At 47.3% G+C, this 15,912-nt stretch overlaps 2 protein-coding genes across 6 annotated transcripts in view; both read left to right on the top strand.

The window, feature by feature from the left end:
* The window catches only part of PRUNE1 (prune exopolyphosphatase 1), a 31,800-nt gene extending 28,993 nt beyond the window's left edge, over positions 1–2,807 (top strand). For all 5 annotated transcript variants that reach the window (XM_010387228.2, XM_030937083.1, XM_030937082.1 and 2 more), the window contains one exon: positions 907–2,807. In XM_010387228.2, coding sequence (XP_010385530.1) covers positions 907–1,335 — 429 coding nt within the window. In that variant the 3' untranslated portion in view covers positions 1,336–2,807. The remainder of the gene's footprint in view (positions 1–906) is intronic.
* A 914-nt stretch (positions 2,808–3,721) lies between these two features.
* Positions 3,722–15,797, top strand: BNIPL (BCL2 interacting protein like). Its single transcript, XM_010387227.2, has 10 exons — positions 3,722–4,160; positions 4,955–5,050; positions 5,517–5,581; positions 5,814–6,038; positions 11,497–11,679; positions 11,872–11,974; positions 12,134–12,265; positions 14,020–14,106; positions 14,290–14,388; positions 14,863–15,797. Exons 1-10 carry the CDS (start codon positions 3,808–3,810, stop codon positions 14,897–14,899), a joined length of 1,380 nt encoding a protein of 459 aa, XP_010385529.1. The 5' UTR covers positions 3,722–3,807; the 3' UTR covers positions 14,900–15,797.
* The last annotated feature ends 115 nt before the right edge of the window (positions 15,798–15,912 follow it).

Below are 15,912 nucleotides of genomic sequence, written 5' to 3'. Positions count from 1 at the left end.
GGGATTACAGGTGTGCACCATCATGTCTGGCTAATTTTTTTTTTTTTTTTTTTTTTTTTTTTGAGACGGAGTCTCGCTCTGTCACCCAGGCTGGAGTGCTGTGGCCGGATCTCAGCTCACTGCAAGCTCCGCCTTCCGGGTTCACGCCATTCTCCTGCCTCAGCCTCCCAGGTAGCTGGGACTACAGGCGCCGCCACCTCGTCCGGCTAGTTTTTTTGTAGTTTTTAGTAGAGACGGGGTTTCACCGTGTTAGCCAGGATGGTCTCGATCTCCTGACCTCGCGATCTGCCCGTCTCGGCCTCCCAAAGTGCTGGGATTACAGGCTTGAGCCACCGCACCCGGCCTAATTTTTGTATTTTTAGTAGAGACAGGGTTTCACCATGTTGACAAGGCTGGTCTTGAATTCCTGACCTCAGGTGATCCGCCCACCTCGGCCTCCCAAAGTGTTGGGATTACAGGCGGGAGCCATTGTGCCTGGCCTCAAGGATAACTTACTTTTTTTTTTTTTTTTTGAGACAGAGTTTCACTCTTGTTGCCCAGGCTGGAGTGCAATGGCACCATCTTGGCTCACTGCAACCTCTGTCTCCCGGGTTCAAGCGATTCTCCTGTCTCAGCCTCCCGAGTAGCTGGGATTATAGGCATGCGCCACCACACCCGGCTAATTTTGTATTTTTAGTAGAGATGGGGTTTCTCCATGATGGTCAGGCTGGTCTCAAACTCCTGACCTCAGGTGATCCACCTGCCTCGGCCTCCCAAAGTGCTGGGACTACAGGCGTGAGCCACCGCACCCAACTGACTTACTTTTTGAAAACTTCCTCTTCTGTAGAGGAAGCCTCTCACTTAGAAGCCTCAGCACTTTGCTACAGCAAGTTGTGTATCATTTTCCTGTTATTGTCTCCTCTTTAGATCTGTGGAGTCCTGGAATGCTCCCACTCTCCACCCCTGAAGCTGACCCCTGCCTCAAGCACCCACCCTAACCTCCATGCCTATCTTCAAGGCAACACCCAGGTCTCTCGGAAGAAACTTCTGCCCCTGCTCCAGGAAGCCCTGTCAGTGTATTTTGACTCCATGAAGATCCCTTCAGGACAGCCTGAGACAGCGGATGTGTCCAGGGAGCAGGTGGACAAGGAATTGGACAGGGCAAGTAACTCCCTGATTTCTGGACTGAGTCAAGATGAGGAGGACCCTCCACTGCCCCCCACGCCCATGAACAGCTTGGTGGATGAGTGCCCTCTAGATCAGGGGCTGCCTAAACTCTCCGCTGAGGCTGTCTTCGAGAAGTGCAGTCAGATCTCACTGTCACAGTCTACCACAGCCTCCCTGTCCAAGAAATGACTGTTGAGAGGGGAGGAGGTAGTGGGTGAGGCTACCTGACTCACTTCAAATGCATGTTTTGAGATGTTTGGAGATTCAGCAATTCTGTCTTCATTGCTCCAGGATCTGGTGTACTGTTCTCATAAAACTGAAAGGAGAAAAAAAGTGAAAGCAGCTGCTTTAAGAATGGCTTTCCACCTTTTCCCCCTAATCTCTACCAATCAGACAAATTTTATTTAAATCTGCACCTCTCTCTAGTTCATTTGCCAGGGGCTCGATGTGACACATCTGCAGTCCCAACACAGTGGGACAAAGAGAATGTAGTCCCCAAAAGTGTCCTCGGCTTGGATCTTGAACAGAACCAATATCTGTCATGGAACTGAACTTTCAATGGTGGTCTCCATGTATTCATTTATTCACTTATTCATTCAAGTATTTATTGAATACCTGCCTCAAGCTAGAGAGAAAAGAGAGTGCACTTTGGAAACTTATTCCAGTGTTTAGCTTACAGCAGATTTCTAGCTCAGTGACTTTTCTTTTTGCCACCATTTAGGTGATGGCGTTTGATTCAGAGATCGCTGAATTTCTGTTCCGAGCTTATTGTGACTGTTTCAGATCTAGTTTGGGAGCAGATTAGAGGCCATTGTCTTCTGTCCTGATCAGGTGGCCTGGCTGTTTCTTTGGATCCTTCTGTCCCAGAGCCACCCAGAACCCTGATTCTTGAGAATCAAGAAAACACCTAGAAAGGCCTTAATGACCTCATAGGCACTCTTCCAAAAAGACAGCATAACTGGAATGAGAGGCCTGGGTCTGTCTCCTGCCTTAGCAGGCCTATCAATTTCTTGTCAGTCTCTTTTTCTCCTTGCTCATATTAAAAGGAAGCATGGAGTTCTAATGCTCCCATAGACTATGTATTTTGGCAAGACACTTCACTACTCCAGGTCTCACTTTCCCCATCTGTAAAACAGGGTTTGGACTAGGTGTTCCCTGGTATTCTGTGATCTGCCTCTTGCTGCCATTCTTTCTCTCCTCTGCTTCTCTGTATTTTTCTTCTGTTATCCCTGGGGGTGCTCAGGTTCACTTGATTGTCTGTATTTCTGTGTGGTTGTAGCAAGGACTCAGCCTCATGTAGCATGAATAGGGATGTGGTTCATGACGTGTTGACCCAGCAGAGAGCTCCCTCTCACTGACTTGTTCTGCATGTGTAGAGTCTCCCCATTTTTTTTAACCCAACCCTTTCCCCTTTTTCCTACCCCACAGCTCTGTTCCATGTAAGCTGCCAACAGTTTCACTGAACAGTGGGGTATGTGATGGTTTTGGCATGACATCTTCAGTATGAGGGGGACAGTCTGACTTCACTTTGAGGGTGTGATGTCTGTAGCTATGTGGAAGGTAAAAATAGTGGTGTGATTATGAACCAAAGGAATTTATGTTTTGTAACTTGGGTACTTTATTTTGCATTTTGTTATAGTATTAAATACTTTTTTCCTGTTTGGGGGTCTTACTGTCTTTTTTTACAAGTGTATTCAGGCCTTTCTCTGATAATTGTTTCAGTCTCCTCAAAATTCATCTCCCTTCTTCCTACTATACTTAATGTCTTCTTTCTGTTGACTCTTTTTGGGAATAAGGAGCAACAGGCTTCTGTCTCCCCTCATCCTCAGCCTCCCGTTCAACTTTATTCTCCCAGAAACCTCCTTATAACATGCTTCCGTTTCCCCAGTTTTCCTTATGCTTGAAAAGTAGACCCAAGATAACATAGTCTTAGAAACACACACAATGAGGCCGGGCGCGGTGGCTCAAGCCTGTAATCCCAGCACTTTGGGAGGCCGAGACGGGCGGATCACGAGGTCAGGAGATCGAGACCATCCTGGCTAACACGGTGAAACCCCGTCTCTACTAAAAACTACAAAAAACTAGCCGGGCGACGTGGCGGCGCCTGTAGTCCCAGCTACCCGGGAGGCTGAGACAGGAGAATGGCGTGAACCTGGGAGGCGGAGCTTGCAGTGAGCTGAGATCCGGCCACAGCACTCCAGCCTGGGTGACAGAGCGAGACTCCGTCTCAAAAAAAAAAAAAAACACACACACAATGGTTTCTTTTTCTTTTTTTTTCTTTTTTTTTTTTTTTTTTGAGACAGAGTTTCACTCTTGTTGCCCTGGCTGCAGTGCAATGGCGCAATCTCGGCCCACTGCAACCTCCGCCTCCCAGGTTCAAGCGATTCTCCTGCCTCAGCCTTCTGAGCAGCTGGGATTGCAGGCATGCGCCACCACGCCTGGATAATTTTTTTTTTTTTTTTTTTTTTGTATTTCTAGTAGAGACGGGGTTTCTCCATGTTGGTCAGGCTGGTCTCAAACTCCTGACCTCAGGTGATCCGCCCGCCTCAGCCTCCTGAAGTGTTGGGATTACAGGCGTGAGCCACCGCGCCCGGCCAGAAACACAACAGTTCCTACTGGTTTTTTGCTTGTTTGTGTAAAGAGCAATTTTGAGAGGGATATATGGAGTCTGGAAAGGAGAACAATTGCTTTCCTAGACTCACCCAAGGCTGGCCCCCCCTAGAAAATGCACTCTCCTCCCCAAAATCCACCCCCTCACAGGAGGCAGGGTTTTTCTTTTGGGCAAACCTGCTCCTGGGGAGAGGAGGTGGCAAAACCTGTTTGAAGATGAGGTTACCTCCCCTCCACACCTCTTGGAGGCAAGAACTACAACAGCTGAGACAGAAAAGAGGTAAAGAAGTGTTGGGGGCTGGGACAACCAGCTCCCCAACAACTCCTAGGTGTTTAAAGAAGGAGGCAGGAAGACTTGTGAAGATGGGAACGATACAAGAGGCAGGAAAAAAGACAGATGTTGGGTAAGTAAGATCTTGGCTCACTTGATTGGTAACAGGGAATAAACAGTCCTGAGAGACTTCCCCACCACCCAGCTCTTACTGGGTCAAATCTCGGGTTCCTCAAGGAGACAAGATTGTAAGAGAATTTGCAGAGAAGGGATGAGGGTGGTGTTAGGTAGGAAATGTCAGTATGGTATGGATCTGGGGCACAGGGGATTCTAGGATAATTCCCTGGTTTAAAAATAAAGGAAGTTTTTATAATATGTTGTATCTGATAAATCTGCCTGTGTTCTTTATTTTCTAACCCTCACCCTCCAGAATGGCCATTAGGAAAGCTGAACCAGAACTGAGTTTATGTCCAGGTTCTTGTGGCAAATCTTTCTCCTTACCTTCTTCCTCCACCCCTCCACCTATGCCATGTTTTCCCTTAGCCACTCCCCAACTGGGTGGAGGAAAGGCAGGCCTGACTAGGTGCTGTCTTCCTGACTTTGCTCAGTGATAGCTGGGTGGGTCTAGCTGGGTTCCAGCCAATTGTAATGTGGGATATCTCTAACCCCAACTTCGTAGGTGGAGCGGTTGCTATAGAGGTAAATATGATTAAGTTTACATTCTATCTTTCCTCTGCTCTCAAACCCAACAAGCAGGTAATCTAGCAAGTGGTGAAGGTAAGAGAAACATCTGTATAGGAGGCAAGAGATCTGAGTTCTTTTGAAGGCCTGCCCTCTGCTCTGTATCTCAATTACTGCTCTTCATTTCAATTATTCTTACCTACTATTCAATTCCCTTAATCTTTTCTTCTTGGGGGGCTGTCTTAGGGTCAGGGAGATTGCAGAAGCACCAGAACTAGGAGCAGCCCTGAGACATGGGGAATTGGAGCTGAAGGAGGAATGGCAGGATGAAGAATTCCCTAGGTGAGGATGTGTGAGGGCGGCTGGGAGAAGGGAGGGATGGTCACGAATGGACGGAGGGGATGGTGCAGCAGCTCATGGCTGTAATCCCAGCACTTTGGGTGGCCGAGGCAGGTGGATCACTTGAGCTCAGAAGTTCAAGACTTCTCTGAGCAACATGACATAACCCCATCTCTACAAAAATATAAAATTTAGCCAGGTGTGGTGGTGCGTACCTGTAGTCCCAGCTACTCGGGAGGCTGAGGTGGGAGGATTGCTTGAGCCCTGGAGGTAGAGGCTGCAGTAAGCTGTGATTGTGCCACTGCATTCCAGCCTGGGCAACAGAGTGAGACCCTGTCTCAAAAAATAATAATAAAAAAAGAAAGCATAGGTGATAAAATCATGGTGGGGAGAGAGAACCTATATATTGAGTCCTGGCTTGATGCCTTTGGTGTATATCTCTGCTGCCTTTTAATATCTTCCCCTCTAGATTGCTTCCTGAGGAGGTTGACCCTTCTGAAGATCCTGGAGACCCTAAAGGAGATTCACAGGCAGGTAGGTCAAGTAGAAACCAGGCCTCAAGTTCTTGATTCCAGTCCAGTAAAGGGCTATACCACCTCTATCCTTTTACAGTTCCATTTCCCCCTTCCCCAAATCTCCCCCGCATCAGTCCTTCTTCAGCGTTCACCCCATATTATCACTTTCACATACAGGAATTCTAGCCCTCTCGGCCCTCCAACGTACACACCCATCTTGGTTCTCTTTTTCCCCCTTTCTCCAACTGCAGGTACCCCCAGCACTTTAGCCCTGTGTGGCCAGCGCCCCATGCGCAAGCGTCTTTCTGCCCCAGAGTTGCGGCTGAGTCTGACTAAGGGGCCTGGAAATGATGGAGCTTCGCCCACCCAGTCTACGCCTTCCTCTCCTGATGGCAGTTCTGACCTGGAGGTAGACGAATTGGAGACACCTTCAGACTCGGAGCAGCTGGACAGTGGACATGAATTTGAATGGGAAGGTGGGAAACAAACCAGAGGACTCAGCTGGTAGAAGTAGAGGCTAGAGCTAAAGTATCAGGATGGACGGCCAGGCGTGGTGGCTCAAGCCTGTAATCCCAGCACTTTGGGAGGCCGAGACGGGCGGATCACGAGGTCAGGAGATCGAGACCATCCTGGCTAATACGGTGAAACCCCGTCTCTACTAAAAAATACAAAAAACTAGCCGGGCGATGAGGCGGGCGCCTGTGGTCCCAGCTACTCGGGAGGCTGAGACAGGAGAATGGCGTGAACCCGGGAGGCGGAGCTTGCAGTGAGCTGAGAGCCGGCCACTGCACTCCAGCCTGGGCGGCAGAGCAAGACTCCGTCTCAAAAAAAAAAAAAAAAAAAAAAAAAAAAAGGATCAGGATGCAGGATGGACTTAATGGGACTGCAGTTAGAATAAATAAGGTGGGACCAAGGGCCACAGCCAGCAAAATTAGTTTCCTCAAATGGAACAGTAGGGCTTATAGGTCCAATGTGAGAGTAGTCAATAGAGGGGGAGGGGAGCCCTTTGTTTATTAAGGAAAATTTAATAGAATGCCTGTTATATACTATCATGTATAGGACTGGGGTTATAAAGATGAATAAGAGAGGCCCTACAGATAATTCCCTGCTTAGTAGGAAATAAACATTTATAAAAATAATTGCAGGAGCCAGGTGCGGTGGCTCACACCTGTGATCCCAGCACTTTGGGAGGCCAAGGTGGGCGGATCACGAGGTCAGGAGATCGAGACCATCCTGGCTAACACGGTGAAACGCTGTCTCTATGAAAAATACAAAAAATTAGCTGGGCGTGGTGGCGGGAGCCGGTAGTCCCAGCTACTCGGGAGGCTGAGGCAGGAGGATGGCATGAACTCAGGAGTGGAGCCTGCAGTGAGCCGAGATGGTGCCACTGCATTCCAGCCTGGGTGACAGAGCAAGACTCCATCTCAAAAAAAAAAAAAAAAAAGATGCAGTTAAAGGTTATGACCTATATATGTCTAGGGTACAGTGTAGACAGGGAGAAGGAAAAGTCAGTTCTACCTGAGAGATGTTAGGAAAGGCTTCATGAAGGAGATGATTCTGAGCTAAGTGTTGAAAGCTGAAGCTGACATTTATCAGGTAGTTGGAGAGAGGGCATTCTAAGGAAAAGAAGCAGAAGCAACTCAAGCAATAGCATGGCATGTTGGGGAATTCAAAGTATGAACATGACTATTTTAATATGGAGGGCTGGGAGGTGAAGAGAGAATGACAAAAGATAGTGCTGCTGGGTTAAGTAGACAAAGGTCACATCATGGAGGCCCTTGCTGCCATGCTAAGGAGTTTAGGTTTTATCTTGTAGACAATAGGGAGTCATGATAAGTTTTTTTGTTTTTTGTTTTTGATACAGAGTCTTGCCCTGTTGCCCAGGCTGGAGTAGAGTGGTGCGATATAGGCCCACTGCAACCTCTGCTTCCCGGGTTCAAGTGATTCTTGTTCCTCAGCTTCCTGAGTAGCTGGAATTACAGACGTGCACTACCACGTCTGGCTAATTTTTATATTTTTAGTAGAGATGGAGTTTCACCATGTTGGCCAGGCTGATCTTGAGCTCCCGGCCTCAAGTGATTTGCCTGTCTTGGCCTCCCAATGTGCTGGGATTACAGGTGTGAGCCACATGCCTGGCCCAGTAAGGTTTTAATGAAAGGAGTAACATTATCAAATTTAATGACTCTGAAAAGATTGGAAACAACCTAAAGATCCAGCAGTAAGATACTATGTTTGTTACGGTGCATCCATCCAATGGAATACTAAATACTAGGCAACATTTTGTTTTTGAGACAGTCTTACTCTGTTGCCCAGTCTGGAGTGCAATGGCACGATCTTGGCTCACTGCAGCCTCAACCTCCTAGGCTCAAGCAATCTTCCTGCCTCAGCCTCCTAAGTATCTGGGACTATAGGCACACGCCACCACACCTGGCTGATTTTTATATATTTTTGTAGAGACAGGGTCTTGCTATGTTGCCCAGGCTGGTCTTGAACTCCTGGCCTCAAGCAATCCTCCTGCCTCAGTCTCCCAAAGTGTTGGAATTATAGGCGTTAGCCACTGTGCCTGGCTATGAAACTGTTTTTTAAAATGAAGCAGTTCTTAGGCCGGGAGCAGTGGCTCTTGCCTGTAATCCCAGCACTTTGGTAGGCTGAGGTGGTTGATCACCTGAGGTCAGGAGTTCTAGACCAGCCTGACCAACATGGAGAAATCCCATCTCTACTAAAAATACAGAATTAGCTGGGCATGGTGGCACACACCTGTAATCCCACCTACTCGGGAGGCTGAGCAGGAGAATCGCTTGAACCTGGGAGGAGAGGTTGTGGTGAGCCAAGATCGCGCCATTGTACTCCAGCCTGGGCGGCAAGCAAAACTCCATCTCAAAAAAAAAAAAAAAAAAAAAAAAGAAGAAGCAGCTCTTTCTTGCTATGGAAAGATCATGCAGAATGGTGGGTATAATATATTATCATTTGAATAAAAAGCTAAAGAGGCTGGGTGCAGTGGCTCACACCTGTAATCCCAACACTTTGGGAGGCTGAGGAAGGCAGATCACCTGAGCCCAGGAGTTGGGACCAACCTGGGCAACAAAGTGAAACCCTATTTCTACAAAAAAAAATTTCTTTTTAAATTGGCCGGGCTTTGTGGCACACATCTGTAGTCCCAGCTACTCGGGAGGCTGAGGTGTGAGGATCACCTGAGCCTGGGAAGTCGAGGTTGCAGTAAGCCAAGATCATGCCACTCCACTCCAGCCTAGAAGACAGAGTGAGACCCTGTCTCAAAAAAAAAAAAAAAAAAAAGGTAGAGAAGACAGGAAAACTTGCTCTAGCAGTGATATAGAGAGTGGATTGGAAAAAAACAGACTAGAGGCAGGGAAAGCAGTCAGGAGGCTAGTACCAAGGCCAGGTGAGAAATACTGAGAACACAAACCAGGATAGCAGTATGGAAAGGATGATGAAAGAATATCATAGAGATAGATGGAAGACAATCTGGAGTCCAGTTGATTTCAGGGCTGATAGAGAAGAAAGCATTTCACATGACATGCAGTTTTCTCACTAGCCAGGTGTGCTGATATGTACCCATAGCCCTAGCTGCTTGGGAAGCTGGGGTGGGAGTATCACTTGAGCCCAGGAAGTCAAAGCTGCAGTGAGCAAAGGTCGAGCCACTGTACTCCAGCTTGGGTAGCAGAGTGAGTCCCTGTCTCTAAAAGAAAACAACAACAACAATAATAATAATAATACAGTTTTCTCATTCAGGCAGCTAGATGGATTGAGTCATTCATCAATATAGGAAATATGGCCGGGCACAGTGGCTCATGCCTGTAATCCTAGCACTTTGGGAGGCCAAGGCAGGTGGATCACCTGAGGTCAGGAGTTCGAGACAAGCCTGGCCAACAAGACAAAATCTTGTCTCTACTAAAAATACAAAAAATTTGTTAGCTGGGGTGGCGTGCACCTGTAGTCCCAGCTACTCGGGAGACTAGGCAGGAGAATCACTTGAACCTGGGAGATGGAGGTTGCAGTGAGCCAAGATCACACCACTGCACTCCAGCCTGGGCAACAGAGCAAGATTTCATCTCAGAAAAAAAAAAAAAAAAATAGGAAATAGGAAATATGAGGGAGAATAAGAAGAATGATTTATTTATTATTATAATTGTTTTTTTTTTTTTTTTTTTGAGACAATCTCGCTCTTATTGCCCAGGCTGTATTATTAGTATTTTTTCAGAGACAAAATCTTACTCTGTCACTCAGGCTAGAGTACAGTGGTATGATCATAGCTCACTAAAGCCTTGAATTCCTGGGCACAAGTGATCCTCCCACCTTGGCCCCCCAAAGCAGAAGAGAATGATTTTGAGTTCCATTTTGTTGTTGTTGTTATTGTTTTGTAATTTGTAGTTTTATTTTTTTTTTTAATTTTTTGTAAAGATGAGGTCTCACTTTGTTGCCCAGGCTGGTCTCAAACTCCTGGCTTCAAGCAATCTTCCTGCCGTGGCCTCCCAAAGTGCTGGGATTACAGGCACGAGCCACTGAGCACAGCCTTGAGTTCCCTTTTGAATCTGGTGATTTGTTGATAACAAGGAGACACCAAGTGAAGATGTACACTCTAGGCATTTAGGGATACGGCTAGAGTTAGAACAGAAGCCTGGGTTAGAGGCTGGGTGTGGTAGCTCATTCCTGTAATCCCAGCCCTTTGGGAGGCCAAGGTGGGCTGATTGCTTTGAACTCAGGAGTTCAAGACCAGCCTAGGCAACATGGCAAAACCCTGTTTCTACAAAAAATGCAAAAATTAGCTGGGCGTGGTGGTGCATGCCTGTGGTCCCAGCTACATGGGAGCCTGAGGCTAGAGAATCCCTTGAGCCCAGGAAGTGGAGGTTGCAGTGAGCTGAGATTGTGCCACTGCACTCCAGCTTGGGCTACAGAGTAAGACTCTGTCTCAAAAAAAAAAAAAAAAAAGAAGCCTGGGTTAGAGAGGCAAATTTGGGATTACAGACATCATTTCCTTACTGGTGGAACTGAAGACATGGGACTAGATGAGCTCATCTAGGGAAAATCATTTAAAGAAAGAATCTCAGCCAGGCTCAGTGGCTCATGCCTGTAATCCCAGCACTTTGGGAGGCCGAGGCGGGTGAATCACGAGGTCAGGAGATCAAGACCATCCTGGCTAACACAGTGAAACCCTGTCTCTACTAAAATACAAAAAAAAATTAGCCAGGCGTTGTGGCAGGTGCCTGTAGTCCCAGCTACTCAGGAGGCTGAGACAGGAGAATGGCATGAACCGGGAGGTGGAGTTTGCAGTGAGCCAAGATTGCGCCACTGCACTCCAGCCTGGGCGACAGAATGAGACACCGTCTCAAAAAAAAAAAGAAAAGAAAAGAAAGAATCTCAAAAAATACCTGATACTGCTAAGGGTCATCGTGCAAGGTCATCCTAAGTCCATCATCTAGTTAAAAGGTGAAGATAGTGAGTCACAGGAGAAAGAAACCAGCAAGATATTGGGTTGATGGGACAAAACAGGGCTAAAGAGTCAAGGAAAAGGCCGGATGCAGTGACTCACGCCTGTAATCCCAGCACTTTGGGAGGCCAAGGTAGGTAGATCGCTTGAGCTCAGGAATTTGAGACCAGCCTGGGCAACATGGTACAACCCCATCTCTACCAAAAAATTAGCTGAACGTGGTGGCACGTGCCTGTGGTTCCAGCTACTCAGGAGGCTGAGGTGGGAGGATCACTTGAGCCTGGGAGGCGGAGGTTGCAGTGAGCTGAGATTGCACCACTGCACTCCAGCCTGAGTGGCAGAGTGAGACTCTGTCTCAAAAAAAAGGATAAAAAAAAAGGAAAACATCGAGGAATGACAGATTAGAGTAACAAACTAGGAATCTGAGGAAGTTACAAAAAACTGAAGGTAGAAAATCTGCCTGATCCTTCCCCATCCCTCTCTTTTAGATGAACTACCCCAGGCAGAGGGTCTGGGCGCCAGTGAGGCAGCTGAAAGGCTGGGCCGAGGTTGTATGTGGGATGTGGCTGGAGAAGATGGACGTCACTGGAGGGTGTTCCGAATCGGAGCACGGGAGCAACGCGTAGACATGACTGTCATTGAGCCCTATAAGAAAGTCCTGTCTCATGGAGGTAATGGCTAGCATAAATGGAAGGTAAGAGCTATGGCTTCTTAATAAAATGCCTAAGCTGGAGACTCAGTCATTGGATCCAAAATCTATCCTGTAACTTCCAAAGACCCTCAGAGTCCCTCAACTTAAACAGATATACTATCTGTCAATACATATTTGTTGACCAAATGAATTTTCCCCTTATACTCTCCAGGTTACCACGGTGATGGCCTCAATGCTGTCATCCTTTTTGCTTCCTGTTATCTACCTAGAAGCAGCATCCCCAACTACACCTATGTCATGGAACACTTGTTTAGGTGAGGTGGAAGGCCTGAAGGGCTACAGGGCAGTGTTAGGGAGGGAAAAGTAAAAAAGAACTCCTTCAAAGATCAGTAACTGATGGGAGAGTACAGTAATGTTCCTCTCACTCCCTGAAACCCCCAACACATACCTTCCCTGCAATTTCATCCCCCCAGGTATATGGTGGGAACTCTGGAGCTGCTAGTAGCTGAAAATTACCTGCTTGTTCATTTGAGTGGAGGCACAAGCAGGGCCCAAGTTCCACCTCTGAGCTGGATACGCCAGTGTTACCATACCCTGGATCGGCGGTAAGACCTGGGATGAGAGGGCTACAACTGTCTATCTCATCTTTTTTTCCCACCTTTCTATTATTTCTTCTTCCATTTAGTCCTTTCCTATTGTCTTTGTCCTTCCACGTTCCTTTCCCAGCTCTTTTGTCTTGTGTCCTCTCTTGGAGTCAGGGAAATCTAGCTTCAAATCTTGCCATTACCACATTACCATTTACTAGCTATATGGCTTTGGACAAGCCACTTAACTTCCCTGGGCTTCAGCTTCAGCTGGCTGTGTCATCCAGACTGGAGTACAGTGGCACGATCTCGGCTCACTGCCACCTCTGCCTGCCAGGCTCAAGCGATCCTCCTACCTCAGCCTCCCAAGTAACTGGGACTACAGGCATGGGCCACCATGCCTGGCTAACTTTTGTATTTTTTGTAGAGATGGAGTTTCACCATTTTGCCCAGGCTGGTCTCAAACTCCTGAGCTCAAGTGATCTGCCCGCCTCCACCTCCCAAAGTGCTGGGATTATAGGGCATGAGCCACTGCACCTAGCCACTTTAGCTTCTTTATCTGTAAAATGGCAATGATTATACTTTTGCCACTGGGTATTTGTGAAAAGCAATTAAATTAGTGTGGCATATTGCCTGGCACACAGAAAGCACTCTTCTCTTCTCTCAGTCTTGCTATTTATTTCCCTTTCCATACCTCCATTATCTTCTTATCTGCCTTCATCACTGACCTATGTGTCTTCTCTGTCACCAGGCTGTAGTGCAGTGGTGCGATCATGGCTCACTGGAACCTCTGCCTCCCTGACTCAAGCCACTCTCCCACCTCAGCCTTCCAAGTAGCTGGGAGTACAAGCATGCGCCACCACCATGCCTAGCTAATTTTTGTATTTTTTGTTGTTGTTGTTAGAGACAGGGTTTTGCCATGTTTCTCAGGCCAGTCTTGAAACTCCTGAGCTCAGGTGATCTGCCTGCCTCAGCCTCCCAAAGTGCTGGGATTACAGGTGTGAGACACTGTCCCTGGCCCTATGTCTTCTTTTCCTTCTCAGGAATTTTTTTTTCCCCTTTTGGTTCCCCTATCTCCCTTTGCTCACTTTTCTCTTCTTGCCCCCTTTCTCTTTTTTGTCCTTGCTGGTCTTCTTCCACCTAGAGTTTTATAAGTAATCTTGGTCATGGAGCGATGTAAAAGCATGCAAAAGGAACTTACGCAAGGGTAGGGCACAAGAGGGAAATGGAGCAGAAAAAGACCAGGTGGCCGGGCGCGGTGGCTCATGTCTGTAATCCCAGCACTTTGGAAGGCCGAGGTGGGCGGATCACAAGGTGAGGAGTTCAAGACCAGCCTGGCCAACATGGTGACAAGTCACCATCTCTACTAAAAATATACAAAAATTAGCTGGGCATGGTGGCATATGCCTATAATCCCAGCTACTTGGGAGGCTGAGGCAGAAGAATTGCTTGAAACCGGGAGGCGGAGGGTTTCAGTGAGCCGAGATCGCACCACTGCACTCCAGCCTGGCGACAGAGCAAGATTCTGTCTCAAAAAAAAAAAAAAAAAAAAAAAAAAATCTGAAAGGAGAATTTTTTAAAAATGAGGATCATGGAGGGCTAAATAAGATGGGTGGAGCTGAGATTACAGCTGATGGAATGGGGATTAGACCCAAGTACCAGATAAATCTAGAAACTAGAGAAGTGAAGGAAGTTACAGTACAGAAAACAGTTCTACTTGATCTTCACACATAAAGGTGGAAGAAGAAATAGGATGATCTCCTGCTGTTTTTCAGGCTACGGAAAAACCTGCGAGCCCTGGTGGTTGTCCATGCTACATGGTATGTGAAGGCATTTCTGGCACTGCTTCGGCCCTTCATCAGGTACTAGTTCTAGGAACAAGGACTCCCTTCTCCTTCCCCCCATTTTCAAAATCAAGATTAAGATCTTTCTCCACCTTGATTCTTTCTAGCCTTAACCACTCTACTTCTACATTTTTCTTTGCAAGGATTTTTGGGAACCCTTCTCCCAATACAAAACACAGTTGGTTTATTCTCTCTTTTCAGTTCCAAATTCACACGAAAAATCCGTTTTCTGGACAGCCTGGGGGAGCTGGCCCAACTCATATCCCTGGATCAAGTCCACATCCCTGAAGCTGTCAGACAGTGAGTTTCACACTTAAGGATAAAGCTTTGGGGGTGGGATGTGTAAAGCCAATCCCTACTTTTTTAATGCCTTGGGGGACATACAAAAGAACGAAAAGACAGAGGCCCTGCTTTCGGGTGCTTTAATATATATATGGGGAAACTGCACACACCCAGAGAAGAAATGAAGGACACTACTGCATCCAACAAGAATAAGTGAAAAAAAAACTATATATATAAGTGCAGAGGCAATAAGAAATAAAGGAATAATCACAGTGCAGAGGAGATTCAGACTGGCCCTAGAAATTAGGAAGAGATGTGTTGGCAGTGAACAGATGATATCCAGTGGGGGAGAGGGTATTAGGGAGCAAAAGTGCTAAATGATGACTCAACCCAATCATCTAGCTCTTTCAGTTCACCTGGCTTGTCTCCCCAAACCAGAAAGTAAAACCCAAGTCCTGCCCTTGAACCTCTTCTCTCCCCTCCCTCTCCTAGGCTGGACCGGGATCTCCATGGCTCAGGAGGGACCTAACATAGGACTGGATAAAAGGCCTTAGAACCAGTTAGTGATCTGCCTACACCCGAATCCCTGAAACATCTGAGCTGTTTTGTAAATCATCTTATTCCCAACCTCAGTACCACCGGATCTTTACTTCTCAGTGGGATTTTGTCCTTTGCATGACCCTGCCTTCAGCAGGGCTTTGAGACTGGGAAGCTGATCTGCTGGGTGACTTTCATTCCAGTTGTTGGGGCGGAAGGCTGAATGTAGGGTCATTTTGTATGGGATATGCAGAGCTCTGGGGTTGTTTTGTTTTTGAGACAGAGTCCGGCTCTATGGCCAAGCTGGAGTGCAGTGGCGCCATCTCGGCTCATTGCAACCTCTGCCTCCCGGTTCGAGCCATTCTTCTGCCTCAGCATCCCAAGTAGCTGAGACTACAGGCACACACCACGCCCAACTAATTTTTTTGTATTTTTAGTACAGACAGGGTTTCACCTTGTTGGCCAGGAGGATGGTCTCGATCTCTTGACCTCGTGATCTGCCCGCCTCAGCCTCCCAAAGTGCAGAGATTACAGGTGTGAGCCACCGCACCCGGCCAGAGCTCTGGGTTTTAATCCTACTTTAGCTGTAGAACCTTGGGCAAATGATCTTTTTGGGTCCTCATTTTCCTCCTCTCTAACTGGAGGGGTGTGATCCTTCCATCTTGGATGGAAGAGGCTTACCTGACAGCCAGCCTGCCTGCTGGGAGCCGGGAGAGTCAGCTCATTAAATCTTGAAGAACCCCTGTATTCCCTTTTTCCTTCTAAGTCATGTCTGCTGCCTGTGAGCCTGGGAAGGAGTGCTTTCAAAACCTGTATTTTTGCCCTCTTTAGTAAATTTAGAACTGTAGAGACTAATAAACTGCGATGAGACATTTAAGCTCTACTCCAAAGAAGTGAACGACTCTTTCACCACCCCTTGCATCCCAAACCTTCTTTCGGTTCTAGCAGAGTTCTTGCCGCAGAGGTTCCTTAGGAGCACCCCGCGCAGTGCGCGGGCGCCTGCGC

The sequence above is a fragment of the Rhinopithecus roxellana genome, chromosome 8 (assembly GCF_007565055.1).
Source record: "Rhinopithecus roxellana isolate Shanxi Qingling chromosome 8, ASM756505v1, whole genome shotgun sequence".
NCBI lineage: Eukaryota > Metazoa > Chordata > Mammalia > Primates > Cercopithecidae > Rhinopithecus > Rhinopithecus roxellana.
Note: the sequence above shows the minus strand (reverse complement) of the source record. Positions and strands in the feature narration are given on the sequence as shown.